Source organism: Platalea leucorodia, assembly GCF_965183815.1.
Source record: "Platalea leucorodia genome assembly, chromosome: 7".
Classification (NCBI taxonomy): Eukaryota; Metazoa; Chordata; class Aves; order Pelecaniformes; family Threskiornithidae; genus Platalea; species Platalea leucorodia.
The window spans coordinates 25,100,081-25,123,638 of record NC_138829.1 but is presented as its reverse complement, the minus strand read 5'-3'; the positions used below and the strand labels follow the sequence as shown (position 1 = coordinate 25,123,638).

The 23,558-nt window shown below is 47.0% G+C and overlaps 1 protein-coding gene across 2 annotated transcripts in view; it reads left to right on the top strand.

Moving 5' to 3' along the window:
• Positions 1 to 16,152, top strand: part of ADCK1 (aarF domain containing kinase 1) — a 116,845-nt gene extending 100,693 nt beyond the window's left edge. For both annotated transcript variants that reach the window (XM_082316612.1, XM_082316611.1), the window contains one exon: positions 16,084 to 16,152. In XM_082316612.1, coding sequence (XP_082172738.1) covers positions 16,084 to 16,093 — 10 coding nt within the window. In that variant the 3' untranslated portion in view covers positions 16,094 to 16,152. The remainder of the gene's footprint in view (positions 1 to 16,083) is intronic.
• Positions 16,153 to 23,558: the final 7,406 nt, after the last annotated feature.

Sequence of the window (23,558 nt, the reverse complement as noted above, 5' to 3'; positions counted from 1 at the left end):
CACAGTAAACCCATCTTAACACAGGTCTAAGAAAGTGAAGTTGGGTTGGGATTTTTTTCTGGAGGACTAACAGAGAATGTGCAGCCTTGGAGAGGGCCAAGATCATATGGTGTGGAAGTAAACACCTATTTTTGTTACAAAAAGGTTGAGCAGTTCATCCCAGCCTTCTAGTCTCCTGGCAACAGTGAAGAACAGACCATACTGGGACCACTATTTTAATCAACCTAATTGCAGGTCCTTTCTCTCCTCCCCCAGCAATCAGCCTCCTGGGAGATGGAAAATCCTTTCAAGCACGTCATCTAAAGGACTTGGAGACTCTCTAGTTTGCCACACTGCAGTTACATGTTGCTCAGATCTGTGCAGTACTCTTGTTTCGTATTTCTTGCCTGGAAACAAAGTGTTACTTTTGGCGGTTTGCATTTTTTTCCCAGTTATAGTAAAACGAATTTGTTGCTCTCATTTCACTAAAAAAAATCCAGTTGGATATTGCCTCAAAATAGGAATGGTTTACAGTTCTGACCCGTTTCCTTGACTACCTCTCTGCCTGCCCTTAATGTTCAGAAGGTCTCTCTACCTCTTTCTCCTGTCCATTCTCTAGAAACGCTTTCTTGCCTATGCGGATATGCAAAACAATACGTTTTGTGGACAAACGTATAATTATAAGAAACATCTACTCTGGTAATGAGAAACATCACCTATTTTCAGCCTTCTTAAAAAAAAAAACCCAACAAAAAGCCTATTCTTCTAATACTTTATCAAGGGAGTTATTTTAATCCCCACCTTCTGAAACTCCTGGACTTCTGCAGCCACCTTGGCTGCCCTTCCAGCATGGGCAATGAGAGAAATCAGTCCTAGTGGTGAGTGGCAAAACATTGCATAGTGGGCGATTCTGGTGTCTGGGATGATAACGTGAACAGGCTCACAAGTGTGTGGCTACACTGACAAACTGGTGTAAGGGCTGGTGTGAAGGTGCTTCAGTTCAGTATAACATAATTGCTGTGCTTAGTGCAAAGGAACCAGAGTGTCTCTTTGCCCCTTTCTCTGTTTCACTGCCTCTATCTATTGGCCCTAAAAGACAAAAATCACATTGTTTTGTACTTTTCTCCTTGAAACTGTATACACAGTACTGGGTGAACAAAACCCACTGCTCTACCTCGCTGCCCTGTGACAGCGATATAACACTGGTCCCAGTGCCAGCTGGGAGGGCACATCAGAGGCTTCCGCTTCTTGCTTCCTCTTCTTCAGAGCACCTGAAAACAGCTAGGAAGCCATTTCTGCCCATTTTTTTTCGGTTGTACTTTTTTCCCCGCTTTGTTCAAAGCGTTGACCTCAAATCTATCCTTATCAGACAGGCGATCTGAACTGCATGCTCACCTCTAGCAATGGTTCTTCCAGGGTCACGGCTGGAAAGCCTCCGCTCCCAGGCACGAAAAGAGACTTCTGTTTCCACAGCTGATGCTGCAGCACCCCTTGCCTACAGGAAACCTGCCCGAGAAATGGGTAGGACCCAGCACCGAGAAGAGCAGTTGCTGGGGGTTCATGGTGCCCGTGCCCATGTGGGCATCCTGCCGTGCTGGGAGCACTGGGTGCCCAGGAAGCTCTCCTGTCCTTCTGCAAGTGAGCTCTGAAGCACCGGGCAGGATCTCGAGCTCTGCTGTGAACCTCGATCGAGGCAATTTGGCAGGCACTGGGGGAGGCTGATGCAATTCTTTCTTTTTTCCCCCACTCTGGTCTAGTGCTGTAGCTCAGCAAAGGCCTGTCTGTCAGAGCTGGGAGCAGCATGCAGCCCTCGCAGGGGCACTAAATAAAACACCTGGTGCTGCTCAATGGCTTCTCAATTCCCCTTGTACTGTTACAGGAATCATACTTTCTTTCTTCGTTTGTATCTTTGCCCTCCCTACCCCTTTTCTTTTCAAAAAATCCACTGAGCGATTAGATTTGCAAATGAACGGGCAGGGAAGTGACAACAAAAGGGAGCTGGAGCTGAGGAGCGCAGGTATAATTACTGTAATTAACTCAAGCAGCAGGGGCACAGCCAGCGATGGGAGCATCGCTCAGAGATGTCGTGGGCGAGAGATGGGAGAGGAAGGATGGCCAGCCGCAGAGATCATCCTCTGCCCCGGGGGTCCTGCTGCCCGCCTGAGCGCGTTGATAAGAAAAGCATAGTTGTGCCCTGTGCCTGCAGCAGAGCCGCTGGGACAGGCTGCAGGGACCTGCCACTCCCCAGATGAGGTGCAGTGGGAGCTTGTTCTGTCTCATACCAAAATTACTCCATGTTCTTCTTGGGCAGCCCTTAAGGAGTGGCCCTGAGCCCTCGTTTCCCGTTGACCCCTGGGCGCAGGGGGTACTCAGCGTGGGGCAGGACTAGCCCCTTGCCAGGCAGGCACAGTCCGAGCACAGGGAGGAAAACCCTGCGGCAGCTGAGGCCTCGCAGGAGGAGCTGGGACAACTGGGGCCAGCTGACAGCTTCTCTCAAAAGCCTTTTAGCATCAAAATATGTTACTCGGTGACTTTGCTAGGTACTGGTTTGGGACTTTATGGTTGATCTAAGAAACGGCATTAATTATCCTCATCACTGGCAGACTGAATAGGGAGTGTGACCTTCTCAATTTGGGGAGAGTTGCCATGGGTCCATATGGACACACATCTATGGCATGGGAGGCGGTGTTTCATGCACTCCTGATCATCTTAACACCACAAAAGTTTTCCGATCCCTTAAGAAGGGATATGTCTTTGTCTGCTCTATTCCTGCTAATCATAGTCCTGTGGTCACTTTTTCTCCTCTTGGTAGTATTTACATCCATAACCCGTGTCCTGTTCAGCTGGGAGCACTGCAGGGCATGGTGTTCCCAGCAGGTGCTCCATCCCCTTTTCCAAGGGCGTGCTCTGCCCTCCAGCAGGACAGTGTGGTGTCTGCCTGTGCAACGGGTCCTGCAACACCTCTAGCTCTTGGCAGAAGCGCTTCTCCTATTCTCATAAAGAGATAGGGTGTTGATTTCAAATACAGGTGTTGCAAACATTTGTTGCCATTGGTCCTATGCTTGGAGTCTGAGACTGACACTGGCTTTAGGGTTTTATAATATTTTTAGACATGACCTTAGTTTATTGGGTGAGTGCATAAGATTTAACGTATGAGAAGTTTCTACAGGAAAACATTAAAACAAAACAAAAAACCAAAACCTCTATTTTTGGGACTGCACAGGCCAGTGAGCCTGGGATGTAAACACTTTTCTTAGCCGGGGCTACTGACTGAGGAAGGTATGTGCAGGGAGCCGCAGGGCTCTGTGGCTCTGTAGTCGCCCCTAGGAACAGTTAGGCAGGCTTGTTAGAAGAGAACTGTGTTTTTGTTGCTGAAAGATTAATGTCTCAAGCTCTGTTCCGCATAGGGTTGAGAGTACCTAAATGTGTCTGGCGTATCTAGAAAATAGATTTGCTGAAGCCGGGTGGGGACTGGTGTGTGTGTTTTGCTGCACTGTAAAAACTTCAAAACTCTCCCTTTTCGTTGTGAAAAATATCTGATACGAGGGAGGGGGAAAGGAGAGTTCCATGAACAGCTTCTCTTTAAACTTGCTACTACTGATCAAAAAAGCTATAGGAAATAGGATTGGAAGGGACTTTGAGAGATCATCTAGTCCATCTCCCTGCCCCAGGCATGTTCAGCTGCATCTCCTTTGCCCTTGACAATATTTTGACTGAGCTCTGGGCAATCTATTCCAGCGCTTCCTTATTCTTAACAGATTAACCCAAATCTTCCATGCTGAAGTTGAACTTATTGCCTCTTATTCATCATGGGCATGGAAAACAGATTATATTTTTTCCTTGCAGCAGCTGTTCAGATATTTGAAAACTGTTACGGTGTACTCCCTCAGTCATCTTTTCTTTATCTAGACATCCTCTGTCTGTCCTCTATGCTCTTGTTGGCCACCCATTCTAAGTATTCGACAATTCCCCTTCTTCTCTCCTGGGCTCTCTCCAGTTAGCCCCTGCCTCAGGGTGGGACACCCAACACTGGACATAATCCTCCAGAGAAAAACCTACATCACAGGTCTGTCAGACTAACCTTAGCGTCCCAATATGATACTTGCTTTTCTTGTGGTGGTGAGACCTGTTTTTTACTGCTTTTCAGCTTTTGATGTACAGTAACTTTCAGACCCCTTTCTGCAGAATTGCCACCTAGCTGGCTGTTCCTTTTTCTGTATTTATGAAGTTGATTATTCCTGCTTAAGTCTAATTATATGAATATGTCCTGGTTGAATTTCATCTTGTGTTCTCAGATCATTTGTCCAATTTGCTGTGATTGTCTTGTATTCTATTTCTGTCCTCCAGCGTATTCAGTCCCTCCCAGCTTGATGTCATCTGCAGATTTAATAAGTATACTCTTTATTCCATCATCCAAGTCATTAATGGAAACATTGACTAGTGCTGGACCCTCCAATGAACACCTGTAGGATCCACTCAATACATCTTTCATCTGGCAATGAAATAATGATAACTATTTTCAAGAAATGTTTTTCTAACCAAATGTTATTAACCACAGTAGGTTCACCTAGACAATCTTTTCTTGAATATCGTGAGTCACATGTCAAAATGTCAAAAGCTTCATTAGAGTCGAGACATAGCACCTGCTGCCTCCCAAGCCCTGTTCCTCTGAAAAGGAAACTAGATCATTGTGACTAGAGCTGCTCTTGCAAGTCGGTATTGGCTGTTATGCTTCTCTTTAAGAATAACTTCCAGTTTAGGTTCAGGACCTGTTGTATTCAAAGAATATGGCTCAGCACTTTAAACCAATAGCTCTCAGCAGCTTCAATATACTCATAAAATCCACTTCATGCTTGGAAGTAGTTACTTACTAATTATATTATTTACACTGAAGGGAATGCTGAGTCCCAGGAAGCCCTGGTGACCTGAGCAGTTGCATGCAGAGAAGGTTGAACCTAAGAATTGACCCAAGGAAACTTGTCCCTAGGTCCTGGTTCAAAAATGTAACTTGGGTGAACCAGGATGCGTGCCCTAATGCATGCGGGCAGCACAATCCCGCAGCAGCATCAGCAGCTTTCTTCAGAGATGCAGCCACTAAATGGGGCTGGTTGTGGCAAACAAACCTCATCAGGCTGAAGAGGCTCACAGCTTGGGTCTTCAGCTCCCCGGCCAATTGTGCTGGGCACTGGGCTACCTAACAGACACTATGTAGGGGCAGTGCTTAAAAGAAACAGAGTAAGCATAGTCCCATATTCCCTAAAGAAATAACTTGCATCCTAATCCAGGAATGGGTATCAGGTTGTGCATCCCAGTTGCTCAGAGATGTCCTCGGCTGAGAGTTTGGGCAGGCACCTTGCTCCAGGCATGTCCTCCCTCCCTGTGCATGCCCTGCTGCTGGCTTTGGTGGCCTATGGCCCCATCCCCTCTCGCCTTGCCCCAGGGGAATGTGGGCACCATCTCTCTGCCTCAGGTGAGGAGTGGTACTTCAGACCACTGGCTCTCCGAGGTGAGCACTGGCGCACCTGGGTGTGCTGCCGAGCGCCTTGGCTACCTGCTAACCCCGGCCCCAGCCCGCTTGATTGGGTTCCTCGCCTTCTTCTGCAAACACGGGCATTTAAATGCTGTACATTCAGCAGACAACTGTCAGGGAATCTCAAATTGCAATTGTCTACCTCTCTTGTTGCTGGGATAATTGGATAGTAAAACGGAGAAATGCTGATTCCCCCACCCCACCAATAAGTGCATTTAGGTATTTTTAGCAAGCAAATGTGCCAAAATGCAGAAGCTACTAAATATAGAAAATATCATCTTTTTTTTTTTTTTCTTTTCTTGAAATCTTATTGATGAGATCTCTGCCTCATATACTTAGGAAAGAAATGAAGCAATTCAACAGTAATACATAATTTTTTCTGGTTTGGGGAAAATTTTATGTTCTGACCCATTAATTCCCAGCTGTATTCCAACATCACACTGGGCAGTGTTAGCATGACTGAAGGGATTCTTTCATTTTAAAGTTAAAGTTTTCAGTTCTTCAGCTCTGCTGAGGAAAGACTCACCTGTCACTGCACCATGCTGTGAGTGGGTGAGAGCTGGATGGAAAATTCAGGAGAAAGGGAATTAAAAAAAAAAAATCGTAACCAACACGTAGAACGCTCTCTTAGTCATCCTGGGTTTTGTCCTCTTTGTGCCTGTCCCTTGTCCATTTTTCTATCTGAAGTCCCGATGCTGAAGCCAAGCCTCCATGTATATGTGTAGGATCAAGGGGCTCAGATTGGAGCTTTTTCAGGGCAATGATTCCCTAATTAGGTGCTTGAAAAACTCATAGCACACTTTTAGAAATAATTAGAAAAATAAGGGCTGATGCAAATTTGTGATAAAACGGTGTGACTCATCAAAATGTCATCAAATTACATGCAAAAATGTTATCCTGTTGCTTCTTAGGGTGACTTTAAGCCCAGTAAATATCCTGTAAGTCATGGGTGCTACTGGAGCATATAAGAGTGCCAGCAGAATTGGGATGCATGTTTGCTGCTACAATAGATCAGGCGGCCACAACAGATCTAGTTTTCTTGTGGCTTATACTATTAGAAATTGAGGGTACTTGTGAAGTAGAAAACAGGTGCTCTGCTATAAAGAGGAGAGCATCTGGCCATAGATACCAAAGACCTGCGTCCTTATGACTTACACTTTTTCCCCCAGATGTTTCTGATGTTGGCATGTTGCTTACTTTAGCCAGAGCCCTTCAGGCAAAGCTGGGGAATGGTATTTGAAAAGTGTGAAGCGCTGCCCTTTTTGGAGCTACCTGAACATAAAAGGAAATTCTAGAGGTGCTTTTAGAAGAACAGGCTTTTCCAGCTTGTTAGGGAAGTGGGAGCTGGATGTGGGTGTGAGCAATTGAGACTTATTTCCCTTCTGTACCAAAAACATCTTTGCTGGCTGGGCACAGGCCTAGCAGCAGAGAACAAATGATTAACTGGGAAATGTGGAAAGCAGTAGAGCCCCACTCTTCCCTCTCTGGCATGCAGCACCCTGGCCACATGCAACCTCTTGGGCCATACCTCTGTCAGAGCTGCACAGATGCTTCATGCAATGCAAGGTGGTGCAGTAAAGGCCCTGCTGCCTGGGAAGCTCTGCACAGATCTCTGTAGAGATTCTCTGTAAGATGCAACCATCTTCTGGTTGTCTGTGTGTGGGCTCAGTGGTTGCAGGGCAGGGAGAGCTTCAAAGAAAATGATTGCTGAGCAATTGGGTTTACACTTGCTCTCAGACAGGTTCAGCTTGCTGCCTTCTTTGACATACACCTCAGAGTGGACATCTCTGGGGAATGGGCTCAAACAAAATCAGAGGGAGAGCAGGTATCAGCGTGGAACAGAATCTGGGGGTCCAGCTTACTCAAATCATAGTGGTTTTGCACAATTGCTGGCCAAAAAACTACTATTCAGAGAGTTGGAGTTTGAACTTTGTTGTGACACTTATTGATAGCACCACTCTCCTGTTTGGGTTCTCTGCTGGGTGATAATACCATTGAATTAACATTTCAGCATGTCCCTTCATAGCAACTTGGCTTCTCTCTGCTACCCCTTTGCCTGTTTTCATGAAACTTGTAAAACTATAATACCAGATGGAGATATAGCCGTGTCAAAGATTTAGCTGAAATTTGCCCACAAATTTAAAAGCTCTGGGGAGATGGGGGAGGCAGGAGGAATAGGAGGTTGCTGTAGTTGCAAGCAACATATCTACATGAGCCAGGCTTCCCCAGGAAGCAGGCTCTGCAAAGCCTTACTGCACTTAGCAGAAAGTCCCAAGCAGGCTCTTCCTTGCTCTTCTGTTAGTTCCCAGAGGGTGCTTACAGCTTGCCTGCTTGGGAGACCTTGGGGATGGAGTCTTCTCCCTTTCATGCTGTCAACTCTTGCAGGGACTCCTGTCTTGACATACCTCCATGGCCTGATGCTCCCCTTTCCCTAGCTATCATGTCCTCTTCCCTTCTCTGCATCGCTCTTTCTTCTTCCAACAGCCCCTTGTTCTTCCTTCCCTCTCTACCCCCTCTTGCCACTTCTTCCCCTGCTCTTACAAAAAGCTGGCTTGGGGAGGTCTCACGGCTGCAGAAGCGTTGGTGGCCTCATGTGTGGTAAAGTGCCTTTTTGGCATGCAGAGCTGTGAGCAGCCTCCCTCTCCCCCTTCTCCTCCTCAGGCTCTGCGCCAGTGGGCAAGCATTTGCAAAGCAAAATTACAGAGCTCTCTGGGTAATGATCTGCCCGTTCCCGTACAGCAGGTGGCTGGAGGCTGAATCCACACCACTCCCTCTCAGCTCTATTCCCATGCACATCAGGAAGAGACGGCTATTCCTCCCTTACAGCTGCTTCCAGCCAAGAGAGGCCAGTGGAGTCACCCTCCCAACAGGAGGACGCCATGGGGGTGATCCTCTCTCTGCAAACAGCCGCAGTGGGTGCTGATCAGAAAGGCCAGATTCAAGTGCCAGCTCTGTGCATGGGCAGAAAGGAGATGGCGTCTTCACTCTGACTTGTGCAACATGGCTGTGCAAGAGAGCAGTGTCACTTCCCACCTGCCTGTTTCTCTCTGGGTGTCAGAGGCACAGAGCGGGAGTTGGGATGCATTGGACAGGGTGCTTCTAAAACCCCTGTAAGCTAGATCCTGTGAGTCTTAGACTGACTGCAGGGACTCATCAAACTCTGCTAGCATTGCGGGCAGGGGTTTGGAGGCTGTCTTGACTTTCCTGCAAAACTTCAGGATAGCCTACAGTATTCACTTCTAATCATAACTGTTTAACCTGTTGCATTTATCTGTATTTCCTCTGCCATTTGTGTACCCAAAGAAAGGCTCATCAGGTGTGTACACAGCCCGCGGGCCCACCAGTGAAAAAGCTAATCCTAGCTGTGCTGCATCCATGTGATTCCCCCTCTCCCCTTCCCTCTGTACTGCTGCTGAAGACTACTTATACTGGTGCCATCCTGCTTTCCCCTCCCGCCCTGCCAAACCCTTCCCGTGGCAGCAGCAATGATACCACAGCCTGTAGGATTCCCTTTCACTGTTTCGGGAAGTATAGTCATTTCCCACCAGTAGGAGGGAAGGAGTGTCAGGCCCCAGGCAAAGAAGAGCACAAGACCCGTAAGCATGTCAGATCCACTTTCTTTTGGCTGCTGGGGATAAACTCTGAGAAGGAGCAAGATGAAATTGTTTATCTTTTACACTGTTAGAAAGGGTGGATGCTGTATGCTGTTCTGGATAAGAACCCAACCTGGATCTCTATACCCATTTTATTCTCTGAGACTCTTGATGCTCTCTCCTCCCAGAAGGAACCCTGATAGGAGCCCCTTATCCACACTTATCTTGCAAAATAAATATTTAATAAACAAAGCCAAATACTGCTAAAGGGCATTCTGAGATATTAACTTATTCCCCTAAGCAATAGAACAAACAAAGCAACTTCATTAGCAGTAATATATAATGCAGTGCCTGAGTAGCTCCCTTTGGGCAGAAGAACCAGGCTTGCTCTGGTAAGCCAGGGTCTCTGGGGACTGGGATGGACCAAATTACATCTGGCAGGGATGGAGGCTCTCCCATGGCACAAAAGTGGAGCTCTCCTTGAGGGGGACTTGAGCCTGGTCCCCACAGAAAACCTGTGCGGCCACAGAAGTGATGCACAAATCTGGGGGAGTCCCAGATTCATAGGCCTGTTGCGACCCAAAGGCAGTCGGTGCATCTGGAGGAAAAGATGCGAACGCTGCTGTCCTGGTGTGGTTGCCTCTGGGGCTCCATGTTACTTCTTATGCTTTTTGGCTTCTGCATGAAGAGAAAACCCAGCGAGCAATAACTTCACAACAACAGATGAAGGAAGACAGGGTGAAATGGGGGATAATGGAATTGTGGATTGTAGCGAAAGAAGAAGCAAGGGGGAAAAGAGACTATGTGGAGGGGATGAGTCTAGGGGACAGAAATCTGAGAGTTATGACCTCTTCCTAATTTCCCTCCAGAAGTTTAGTTCTTTTTAATGCAGTGTGGGTCCTGTAAGAAATAATGTATGATAAAGCACATCTTTATGTTAGATGGGTGCATGAAGTACTTTAAAATTTGTTATAATCTGATAAAATGTTACATGTATTGCAAAATTTTGCCTCTTGTATCTTCTCCCTGGTGATCTTAAAGCACATTGCAAACTTTCCATTCATTAAGTTTCCCAGCATCTTTGTAGGTCAGGTTTATCTCTGGTTTACAGATAACAAAATTTAAACTAAAAGTTCAAATGGCTAATCTGAGAAAATGACCCAGCATCCCAGGCCCCAGCAATGCTGGTTAACTTGAAGCCTGTCCATCCAGGCAGTCACCTGTACAGCTGTACAGGAGGGGCAGTGACTTGAGCAGAGCCCCGGGAAGAGCTGAGGAAGAGGAGGCTTACGCTGCTCCCTGCTAGCAAACACTGCTACCTTGTATTTGCGCTGGCACCTTGTGGGAGAGCTTCATTCACTGGCGCAGGGCCAGCTCCAGCACAGATCCAGCCACGTGAGCGGTCCCCAGAGGGAGTTATTAAGCGTTTAGGACACAACCGCTTTGGGCTTTGAAGTCTGTGGCTGTGCTCAGGGCAGGTCCCTCACTGCTAGGGCCGCCCAAACTGGCTCGGGCTCCTCCAGCCCTTCTCCAGTCCATTTGTTCCTGTCATCTCTGCATCGCTCAGCCCAGAAATGCTGCTGCCAGGGAGCGGGGTGCCTGTGCACACTGCCTTGTCGGTGGCAGCAAGGCAAGGGGGGCTTGGCCGGTGCTCATTTTGCTCTTAGCATTATTACCCTGCGGAGAAAAAGTTGCAGCACTGGTGTAGAGAGGTTGGTCTCCCTTGACACATGATGTACCTCCGGCAGATGAAGATTTGGTACTTTCAACACAAGAGAAGGCAAAGCTGGGGATGGGTAATTCAGTCCCATTGGACGCCTCCCCTACATCCATTTCTTTTTTGAGAGTGGTGGCGTCTCTGCTTCTCTTTGCTGCTGGACAGCCCTGTCACAGCCTGTTAATTCAGTGGCATCTTGCAGCACTGCCCTGGTGCTCCCTGTGCTTGCGAACTGTGTGAGTGTGCACTGGAAAAGGACTGAGGGTACTTGGGCCAGATGCCTGTCCTGGGAGACTATTCCTGTCTAGCTTGGCCAGGCTGGGCCAACAGTGGTGTTTTGGTGGTGACCCCTGTGGGCAGGGAGAGGGTTGTTTGCAGTCCTATTCCTGGGTTACCTCATCTCAGAGATTGCCACCTAGAGCCCCCCTCACCCCTTGCCCAAACTGTTCCCCTCACTGCTAGGCTACAAGTAGAGAGCAGCAATGTGGGTCTTGCTGCAAAAGTTGCTCTTGTGGTCCAAGATCAGGCAGGCTTCCTGCACCCAGGGAGCTCCTACTGCTGACTCCGGGCTCAGATCTTTTCTGTGCCTGAAGAGAGAAGGCAGGATTGGATTTTGATCCCAGATACCGCTGCACTGAGCCAGAACTATTGGTCTTTGGTAAACCAGAGCTGGCGCAGGTCCTTAGGGCCATCAAAGCAATGCAATTTCATCAATATCAAATTCTCCTCAAAACTAAAGATGTTCCCACCCCCCTGGGAGGATGCACTGCAAAGCCAAGTCAGTCTGGCTTGGAAATATGTACTCAGTCTGGATCATGGTCCTCTCCTCTGACTGTTCTGCAGCATGCTCTCCCAAAAGTGATTCTTCTCAATCCCCTGCATATGTGCCACTGAATAAGGAACAGGAGATGCTGCCAGAGTTCACACTGAGTGCCACGGGGATCTAGAATAAATACTGCCATGTAATAGATTTTTATCCACTGCCTTGCCGTAATCCCCATCTGAATCCCTTCCAAATTGCAGTCAGGTGGCTGTTTGTACAAGTCAAACATTGATTCAGCTGCTCTCGAAAGGGATTCGGGGAGCACAGGCTGGAGGGAGCACCAGCCAGGGAACTGGAATAATGGGATTTATTTGTTACATGACGAAGGGTTAAACTTTTTTCACAGTGCCCAGCACCAGAGTATCTCCCTGTTCCACACACACGGAGGACGTATTCACAGAAAGGATAATTGCTTAAGCAGTGAGCCTGGCACCTCGAGGAGCTCTCGTGTCCCTGCTTGGCAGGGCTGTGGAGGGCAGGATCACGGCTGGCTTGCAGGGGCTGTGGGCTGGGAGACGTCCTTGCAGTGCTGAGTAATCACCTGCTCCTCTGGGGTCAGAGCAAACCGTGGTTTCCTCGACATCCTGGATAGCATGTATGGGGCTTTTCTTCCTGAGTTGTACCTGGAATTTAATATTCCCTGTCAAGGCCCTTGGCTAGGATTGCTCTTCTTCCTAGGGGTGCTGGGTGGCAGGGGCATGGCCTGGTGCCCAGCACGCAGGGCCTCTCCCAGATTTCCTTAGCCCATCTCAGAGCACTTGTGTGAAGGGGAGGAGTTCAGAAAAAGTCCTGGGCAGTGGTAGCCAACCAGCATCACTCTGCTCATGTTATCTGCCTTTCTTAGCATCTGTAAGGATTTTTCTCAGGGATAGACCTTTCAGCCCTTCACTATGTTTTATTTCTACTTCATTTCCCACCTCCTCAATGGGCTTCCGCATCGTGCTCTTCTCTTTGCCCAGCACTTGCCTGTCAATGGCAGGGTCAAAGCACGGGGCTGTCACAGACATGGGAGGCCTTGGCCCTTGAGACTGAGATGGTTTTGGGCAACTCATACAGGGGTACATGTGCTCTGGTACAGGCCAGCTCCTCACACCAGCCTCCCAGCTGCCAGAATGATGGAGGGCGACAGTGAACATTGAGCAGCCAGCACTGGGACTGTTTTGCTCTACCAGTGGTGACTTGTGCAGGGCTCAGCCTGTTGCAGAGTGCTTGCATCTCCATGCCATGCTCAAGTGCAAGGAAGGAAATCCAGCAGAGCTAGTTGCAGGTTGAGTAAGCTTATCCCACTTCCATAGACTGGGACAGGCTGGAAAGAAATGCTGTGGTGGATTATAGGTCAGTGGGGCAGAGACCAGTTCTTGGCGTGTGCTTTGTACAGCACTGAGCCCAGAATTTAGTCATTAACGAGTAATTTTACAGTTTCTCTTTCCTTTCTGCTTGCTCCAGATGGCCATACCTGCTACTTACAAGGGTCCTGGTGGTGCTGGATTAGCTATGCAGCAACTCCAGCAGGTTAAGAGCTTGGTAGAGGTCCTCATGGTTCATACATGATTTGTGAGCACAAATTGCTTGGGGACCATGCTCTATGGTCCTAGGCACTAGTCTTAGGCACTGCAGCCTCAGGTCAGCAGCCACTGCTGCTGCCTGGAGTAGAGCAAAAAGAACAATGCAGAAGGTAAGCAGACAGGAAGGATGCAAATTACCTGAATGATTGCTGAACATTGTTTTAGAGATGGAAGGCTAGACAACTGGCAATGATGGTCTGCTGGAGAGGGGGAAAGAAATTTCCCTGGCTGTTGATCACTAACAAATCAGAGAGCTTCAGTCTAACCAAGACCAGACCTGAGCAAAACCTCAAGTTCAGCCAATGAGGAATGTTGAGCTATCAGTGAAATGGCTAGAGAGTTTCTGTGTGGGGTATTGAGGCTCATTTCCATACCTGCAGCAAACAAGCAGGATTAGGGTGCCAGCCAGAGTGGCTGCAGCTCAGGGGCTGGGGCAGCCATGTGTAAGGGAGCAATGGGCATGCTGGCAGCGTTTGGCTCCTAGGTGACCTGAACTTTGCAGATCAAACCAAAATTCCTTGAGGGAGAGGAAACAAATTAATCACCTGATTCATGGAGCATCCTGCTGCAACCAGACTGGCCACAGACTCAGGGTCATCTCAGGATGGGGAGGGAGAGGAATGGGGCTGTCCACTCTCCAGGAGAGTGAGAGCAAGAGGCTTAAGGCTCCTCAGTGCTAGAGAAAGTAACGGAGTGCCCTGGAGCTCACAGCCCTGCTTGAAAATGATGGAGGCTGACAGATCTGGGATTAATCTAAAGGTTTCAGCTCTCTGAGCACCGAGTGGAAATTCGCCTGGAAACCACAGTGCAGGAGCTCAGTATGACGAAAGCACTAACTGGAAGGGGGGAGGCAGAGGCATGGTGGGTCAGATAGCTTGCCCTGCCTGATTACGCACAAAGGCTAGAGCCCTTGTCTCCTGCTCTCCCAGCCATGAGTCTGGGTAGGGAGGGAAGGCATTCAGTGCTAATAAGAGCACTAAAAAATAGGCCACTTTTTTTTGTACATTAGGCAGACTCTGCTGATGCAGACTTGGACTTCTCTGGTTCAGCTTGCCTAACTGCACGAGGAAAAGGCTACCTCCCACTGTGTCTATAGATTTCCTGTGAGGCTAGCATGCTGATCTGTTGCTCAGTCCTGAACGTGGAAGACGAGGGCACTCCTTTTCATCTGGCTCAGCCTCCATGTTGTAGCCCATAGGGTTATGGGGACATACTACCCTTCATACTACATCCAGGTGTAGTCTGCAAGAAAGGATGATATATGGACATGCATATGCCCCCCCCTTGCCCTCAGATACCAATAGCTTTAGCTAAGGCTGATGAAAGTCTTTTCTCAGTGCAAGAAAACCACAAATTCTCATACATCCCGCACTACGCGAGTCTCTGACTGTTTGCATAGCTGTCATACTCAGCCACGTCTGCACGTTCATGCCTTCATATCCGATTCCAGTACAAGAATGCCATCATCCCTGTTGCTCACATCAAAGGACTGAATGTATCACAGTGCACAGTCTGAACTCCTTTCAGTTAGCTTGCTCTATAAATGCATAACCCACAGCGAGTGGGCATGTGTAATATATAATATATACCTGTGCACGGTTCTGCTAAGTGCTGTGGATGGGATTGTTGATCTGATTACTTTAAAGTCACTGGGCTACATCTTCTGCAGTAGATATAAATTGGTGCAGCACAGTGGTGTTGTCAGTCTATACTAGGTGAGGATCCGGCCCATAGTGTTAATCTATAATAGAAACTTGTTTGTGTTTCTGAAAAGCAGAGATATTTTGAGTGTGCAATCAAATTGGCATTCTTATCCAGGCTTCCGCATGGTATAATTGTAATTTCAAGATTATAATGTTATTAAATTATTAAATAATGTAGCAGTGGAAGGTTAGTTTAAGGTTGTGGTGTGATTTTTATCTCTTTGATGTGATATTGTCGAACTGAAATCAGCATGGTGATATGTCCCAGTGCACAAACTGGATATGTAGCAGAGATGAATGAACACAGGCATGGTTTCAGACCAACCAGCCAAATCTGAACACATGTCCTCTTCTAAGAAAGGAGTTTAGGAGAAATAATTTTCAGCTCCATGATCCACACACCCAGTCATTATCACAGACATTATGATGGTCTCTCCCTGCTTGTGTTTTAGAAAAGCTCAAAGGCTGAATTGCAATACAGTCATTGCTAATTCAGAGTAAGTGGGCGACACTGCAGCTGGTGTCTGTTTGCCCATCTGATATATGAATAGCAATCGATTTGGATTTTTTCTCTAAACATGATGTGATATTGAGTATGAGATCGTTGCCAAATCTCCATGAAGAATTATGCTAGGTTTTGCTAGAAGACTGAGGCAGCTTGGTCACCCTATTAATGGGTGAAGCATACAGACCCCTCCAGCCTGGGGAGTTGTTTCGCCATGGGCATCTTCTGCTGTATTTAGAACATCTTCTGCTGTATTCTGTGTTATCAGAACCTATAACAATGTCTAGCAAATAAAGGAAATAAGTGCTTCAGCTCTGATTCCTGTACTAGATAAATTTCCAATAAGGGTATGCTAACAGTCCTACTATCTGTATTTTATGACCACCTTTTTGTTCTTTTCCATTTAGATTTACCCTCCTATAACACCTTATCTCTTCTTTAGAGAGTCTGCCAAGATTTCGAGATGATTGTCTTTTTATTCTGCTATCATATGGTTATTTTGTATAATGTATAGTTAGTTAATGTTAATACTATTAATAGCTATCACAAACATCTTGTAGCACGGGTACCCCAACTGAGCTTTACAGCTATTTCAAGCTTGTTTTATTTTAACTTATAAATCAGCCCCTTCAGTCCCATCATCACTGATTGATTGCTCTTTTCTGAAGTCTCTTCTAAGCTGTTAATCTCATCCTGGGACTGAGGTGTGGAGAGAAGCCCTTTTCACAATCAAGTTGACAGCAAGTGTGCTGCCTTGAGATCCTGGGAGACAGAGCACCACGTAAGCGCTACGTACTGTTGGGAACATCAGAGAAGTAGCTCTGTGAAATAGCACTGCAGTTTGTGTTTATTCTCCCTCGGGGATGTCCACATTAAAGCACTTCGTTTACAAGTGATGACAAAGTTGTTCTCTGCTGCAAGCTGAGCCTGAAGGCAGGAGGCCAGTGTGTGATGGAAAAGACGGAGTTTCTCAGAGCGATATATTGCCTTTGGTTTCTCACAGCACACAGTTTTGAGAAGGAAATTCTTTGGCTTGATGTTTAAGTACCGGAGACAGAGTCAGTGATGCTGGGAAGAATTCAGGGATGGGAGGGAGGTAAATGGGCTTGGATGAATCAATAACAAATTTGAATCTGTGATCAAAACATGAAGTGACATGCCTGCCTCCTTCCCCTCCCTGCTGCTGTCTGTGCCAGACTTGGATGAGGCTTGGGGAAGTTGGGGAGTTAACCAGTCTTTTTTAGCAAGTGACTTTGCATCTCTACACTCTCTCCACATATGGGGATATATCATGCCAGTCCCTAGGACGATGTGATGTGACAAGCGAAGAGACAAAAGACCTCTAAACCTCATGCAAGACACCATATGCAATTTCTGTCTTTCTTTTCCAGCATGTGTGGAGCGAGCTGCGCTGCAGACAGGCTCTTCAGCAGGGGAATGGCAGAGCTCAGGTTTGGCTGGGTCCTGTTTTCTTCTGTGCTTGCTGCACATTAGGTTGGAAAAAAGGTGGGTGGCTGAGACTTGAGTTTTGGGGCTTTTCTTCAGCCCACTGCTGCTGTTTCAATACTGGCCTTCCTTGCTTAGCTTCTTGTGTCTCCCACCATGGGTGGTTAGAGCCCAGCGCTGCTTCCCTGCCCTCTGCCAAGTGGGATGCTCCACGGCAGGACTTCTGGTGCTGCCTCTTCCAGATGGAGCTGGAGATACCAGCAATGCGTTGGCTCTTTCCCATCCAGTCTCTGCTAGGGTGACAAAGGCAGCACTTAAAGCAAACATTGGCTTTTGCAATACATGAAGCTCTGAAAAGTTGGGATGATACTTGTGAGAAAAGCAGTAATGTGCATCGGAAGCAGAAAGGGCTGTCACCTCAGGCCCTTGGCCAGCTGGATATCTTCTTCCTGGCATGAGGCACTGTTGAATTTTGAAGACATGGTTTTCCACACAGATTTGAGAGCTTCTACAATCCTCTAGCCTCAGAGTTTTGGCATTGTGCTACTAATGCCATGATTTTGCATCATCAGTGTGGCAGAAATTAATTTGTGACATTGCAATGGAATTAAAAACAGAGAAGAAAGTGGGTGCAACCTAGCCCAGTGTACCTGATCTTTGAAAGCAGGCTTCGATTCCTGCAAGGCCCCACTTCCAGCGGAAGCTCCCCTGGGCTTACACCTATCTCTGAAGCAAAGTCTGGAAATACTCCGCTGAGGCACTGAAAACAGCAGCAGTTTATACAGAGCTTGGGAAGGGATTTCCAGCTGTGGAAATGCCCTGGTGTTTGCAGTCAAAAATCTGATGACTGTAAGTGCCAACTAAAACAGGTCAAGTTTGGATCCCCAAATCTAACACTATACGCTGAAGAAGTTTGAATTTAGCTTTATTTCAGCCCCAGGAGACCTAATCTGCAGGACGCCTTTGAGTCCACACTGTGGCCCCAATCACTCCTTGCTGCAAGAGTACTCTGAGCAAAGAAAGAAGTCATTTTCAGAGTCCTGCTTGTACCTTGGTGCCCTGTTCTGCCACCACCATTGCTCCTGTCTGGGCATCACTGGTGTGAGCCTGCAGCGGAGGCTTTTGTTGACTGATTAGAGGTGAGAAAAAAATCCTCCATCCCTGGCTGTGTAGGTGCATGAGAGCACCCAGCTGTCACCAGGTGGTCAGACAACAGATCACCTGCATGTACTCCCTGGATGAGTCTGTAAAGCTGAAGTGCAATAGCAGGCTGTGTCAGTGATGGAGAGTCACCCACAAATATAGATGCAAGGGGAGCACAATGTCAAAGTTTCTCCTTGAGCCGTAGTAACATCCAAGCCAATGTGTGGAAGGTGCTAAATGGGGAGGAGAAGCTATCAGTTGTGGCTGGCACAGCTGGTGTCTCTGACATGGGGCATATGCTGGAGTTGGCTGTAGCTAAATTTCTTCTGAGTTTGACATGTTTGGCATGTCTGAGTTTGCCGCCGTGTTTGGAAAGCTCAGCAAAGGTGGCAGTGGTGCAGAGTGCAGGAACCACTGCTTGCAAGCCTGCCTTCTCAAGAGCCTCTGAAATTGAAGCCAATGAGCCAAACATCATATGAAAAAGGATAACATCTAGGACTTTTCATCTTCATAGCAGTTCAGAAATATTACCCAAATAAATCTCCCTACATTGTTGGACTCCATGCTTGCATCTGCTGTCAAATGGGTATTTTCCCTCTCTGCATGCCTTAGTTTCCCTGTTTGTCTAGTGCTGAGGATAAGACACTGTCTATTAGTATGAAGGACTTTGAGATACCTATATTAAATGCTTAGCGTTACTGTTATTTAGCAAGTGAGAGTCTTCTGATGATAGGCAGGGATGAAAATTAAGAGGATAAATATGACAATAATTGAGAAAAATTAAAACCCAGCCAATATTTTCACTTAATTAGTTCATGATACCTACTATGCAAGGAAAAGCAGTCTTTTCCAAAGGCCATTCACTTCTCCTTGAGTAGAATTTCTTTCTGATATGTTGTAATACAGCCATACCCAGGATGAAATCAGTTCCTTCTTTGGCTGATGTCTCATCTCAGGCCTTTCTGGAAAAATTTGCTGTCATTTATATTAATTTGGATAGTAAAATCAGCCTTTTGTGTTTATTAGAACTTAACCAATTTGGGCATCTCTATTTAACCAATGAGCATTGCTTTTCCTATTTATTTGGTGGGGAAACTGAGGCACAAAGTGGAGAAATGAGGCCCCCGGCATTACCCACTGAGTCACTGCCACTGCTTTGATCAGCACTGTGGATTCTTCACCTTCCAAGTCATCAGAAAATTAATCCTTATTTTACACTCCAGGCCAGTTTTGAGTTAGTGATGTTCAGCTGTTTAGCTATCAAAGATCTGAGCAAGAATTTAGAAGAACACTGAAAGGCGTTAGTTGCCTATCTGGATAACGGAAATATTTGCAGTCACAGTATATTAAAAATATGCATCAGTTAGCTGTTGTTTGGTGTTAAGAAAGAATTTCCTGATAGGCAACTTGTTAAATAGTTATTCTTTATTTGGTGATTTAAGTTTCCTCTGAAGCAGCTGGTACTTACAAACATGGAAGATATGAGTAAGAGGGACCAATGGACCCATTAGATATGAAAATTCTTCTGTTTTCTTTAATGCAGAGGTGCTGCCTATAAAATGGACCTCTCCAACACGTAATATGTTGTCATGATTTTGGTCACTGCATGCTACAGTCTTTGAAGCTTACAGTCTTGTATTAAAGATAAGAATGCTGGTTTCTGGTCCATTTTATACCATTGTGTGCTGTCCTGAGCCAGGGTTACAGCCTTGCAATGGTGTAAGTATAGTCGGTTGTACCTTGAGGCAGGGGGATGGATTATACAACCATTGAAGTCTCCCTTCCAGACCTATTTTCTGTGATTGCAATGCACATGCACCTTGGAGCAGTAACTGACCTGCAGCTCCATGGCACTCTCTCCACCAGCCCTTCCCTTGGTGCCTCATTTCTAGATGCCAAGCCCTCATCCATTCTCTCGCCTTGTCTGCAGCTCTCTACTTCTCCATAAGCGGCTGTAAAACCACTGCTGTGGGAATAACCGCTGCCTGTTTCTGCGGTGGCAGGGTAGCTGTGTCCCCTGCCCCACGGTGGGGCACTCCACAGCCAGAAGGAAGATGCTCCAGTAGCAGTGTCAGCTTTTTTCTGCCGCTGAGCTGTGCTCCAGCACCCCTTCTCTGGTTGCTGCCGGCGAGGTAGCAATTATGCTCCCATCGATCCCTCCTCTCCAGGAATCGCCCCGCACGCACCGGCACAGTGTCACAATCAATAGCCCAGCCTTCGTGCAGAGACGGCGAGGAGGCCAAAGAGGCAATTTGCTCACTGGACAGGTTACGATGAAATAATATTGTGCCAGGAGGTGAAGCAACAGAGTGGCTGGCACTAAAGATTTCCCTCTGTGGCCACAGGGAAAGCTAGGGCTGGATGAAATTTAAAGTCAGGCTCGATAGCTGCTGCTTAGATCCTGCTGGAGATAAAGTGTAACTGAAAGAATGTGGGGAAACGATTGTATAGGAAACAAAAAGTGATGTGGGCCTTTAAACCACCACTTCAAAATCTGGGACTGGGAAGGAAAGGAGGAGGTAAAATACCTTTCATTTTTGACTTCTAGCCGATAGGTATTAAATACATACAGCATTCATTGTGGACAAAACTCAGGGCTTCCAACAGCCAAGCTGAATCAACTAGCTTATTAGTAAAAGACAAATATCGCATTCAAAAAAAGGAGGCACTCACCTTGACAGCCGCTGCTGTCATCCTGTGTTAGAGGCATGTTACAAATTAGGCAATCAAAGGTACCACTTAGATTTTCTGCCAATTTTTGACAAACGAGGCAAGAGGAGTTTCAAGACTTCTCTGAAATGTTTTTATCTTGTTTTGAGTAGCCCCTTGATGTTGTATCTCAAATGAAATGAATAAAATAGCTTTATGCCTGTTACTCCCTGGTGCAAAGCTCATGTTTGATACGTGATAGTCATCTCTCCCATGTAAAGTATATTACAGTCCTCAGCTTTGCTGAGCGTAACCAGAGAGCACCGGGGGTGCTGCTTAGCTCAAGGGCCTTGGTGCCCGTACTACCCATTTGCACCCACTGCCCTCTTCCCAATATATCAAATACTTAGAAATACATACAATTACTTAGAAACATAATACTGATCTCTATCATGCAATCTATGTTAATATATTTATACAGAACTAAAACAGAGGTTAGCGTAAGCATGGAAACCACTGATAACAAGGTCTTCAGTCAAAGGTGGGTTCACAGGAAGAGAGAGCTTAGTGGTTAGACCTGGGAAACTGCCTGAAGATTGCTGCTGCTCCCAGCTGCACCTCGCACACTTTACCACCCCAGGCACATCATTTAGGCCAGATTTTTCAAAAGTGCCCAGTTATTTGGAGTGCCTCATTAGTGATAACCCAAGCGTGGAGCACCTGCAGATGCCCCTCCATCAGCAGGACCTAGCAAAGCTCTGCACATCTGCTCATCAAGTCAGCTTGCAGTTAGGCATCTTGCACTTAAAATGCGGGCTTTTCTGCGCCTCTCAGTTTCTGCCTCTGTGAAACGGAGGCAATGCTGCAGGAGATGAACAGCTTAGTGGGAAGCCTCCAGGTCAGAATAGCCTGTTCACTCTACATGGCAGCAGGGAAACTTTAGGTGACTTGGTGCTCCTAAGGAAACCTGGGTCTTAGGTGCTGTCACAGGCTGCTCACCCCAGCTGCGCAGCTGAGCCCTTGCAGTTTCCTGCAGCCTCCAGCCATCCTATGGTTTCTCTGGGGCAATGCTCTCAGGCCCAGCCCAATGCAGGTATGGACCCCGGTGCTGCTGTCAAGAAGGTCCCTGGGTGTTGGAAAGCAGTCTGTGGCCAGTCCAAATGTAGGCTGCCCACAGAGCCCCTGGATGCCTTCTGCTGGCTCTACAGCTTCCAGATTAATGGTGCTCCACAATCATCCTGTGCAAATGCAACAGAAGGCTGCTTGCTCCTTCAGGAATAAATGGGGGCAGCATGTTTGAGCTGGGCCCGGCAATGCAGGGAGCAATTCCCTGGCAAGCAGAGAGTGCCTGGCTTCGCCTGGTGCTGCAGAGGGAGAGGGCAAAGCATGATCCACCCTCTCTACACTGTACAGCTCCCATCTCCTCCTGTCTAATGGTGTTTATTTGTCACCGTGGAAAGGAAAACCCAGCCATGTGGAAGTTCGACATCTGCATGGTGGGCTGCCTCTGTTTGGCACTTGCCAGCATGCAGCATGACACTGTTTGCTGGACCCCACGCCACTCACCCTGGGTGCTTTGCAGCAGTGCTGGCTGCAGCGCAATAAGGCTCAGGAGTGTGTGTGCCTCCCGCTAGCAGGCTCAGAACTGCTGCATCTGAGCCTAAAGCAAAGCCTCCGGGTGGCTGTGTAGGGATGTGAGCAGGGACGGACAAGCTGAAGCCAGCAGGCTCTGCTGGGGCTCATCTCCTCCCTGTCCATAGGGGTTAGGAGGAGTTGAGCAGAGTGGGCTGGTAGCTGACGGGTGTTTGGCTGCATTTCCAAGGGCATGCTACAAGAATTTGGATGACGCCTCTCTCTTTCTGTGGGGTAGCTGCTACCTGGAAATGCATTTAACAAGGCATTTGAAGATTTCTTCATTATTGTCCTTCTTTGCAGTGCAAATGGATCTGACTCAAATCCCTAAATGCCAACACTTTTTGGGTACTGATTTAGCTCCAGGTGTGACGCTAATGTTGCCCTCTCTCCAAAATGCTAAGGTTATGTTAAGCCATAGAATTGCCCTGCCTGGGGGCAAGGTGCAAAAGGAATGGGTTCCTGTGCAAGGCAGGAAAGCTCTGCCCCAACCATGGGGCAGCATCAGCCCCCAAGATGCAGGGCATTTTTGGGGAGCAGGTCTCCCCAGATTGAACTGAAGATCCCATGCCTCTTATTTGTATTTGTGTAGTGATGAGGGCTTTCCACTAGAGAGAGACATGAGTACATACAGAAAACCTGTCTGCTATTTGTATCACACAGTCCACCTGGCCAACATGGTGCAAAAGGAAATGGCTGGAGCTAATCATGAAATGAGCTTTTTCCCCCGCTAAAATTTTTACTTATCTTTTCTGAATTGCACTTGTCTTCAAGACTTTTGGTTTTGAGAAACAAAAATCCTCATTTTTTTTTCATTCTTGATTTAAAAAAAAGAAATTTATTGGTTTTAGTTCTTTCAGTAGAGGCCAAAATATATTCTAATATTGGATAGTCTTACAAAAAAATCAAGAAACTTGCCAAAATATTTGCATTAGAAATATATTTCTAGAGAAAATTTTCAGCTGGTTGCTGTTTATCTGACAGGGAAGTGGATATTACCCAGGCAAAAATCGGTAATTCTCATGTACCTTTTCATCTCTATAGACAAAAACCCGGTGCAGTGACCTCTGAAATATGAACATCTGTGGGAGGACCATAGCGACTATTGAATACAACACATTTTAAGAGCAGAAGAATAACTTTCTTAGTTGAAAATCCCAGGGAAATAGAAATATGGCAAAGGACAGTGGTGTTAATATTTCTATATTTACGTGTCATGCCTTAATCCTTGCAGGCAGATGGGCCTGTGCTTTGCACACCAGAGGGAGCTGGT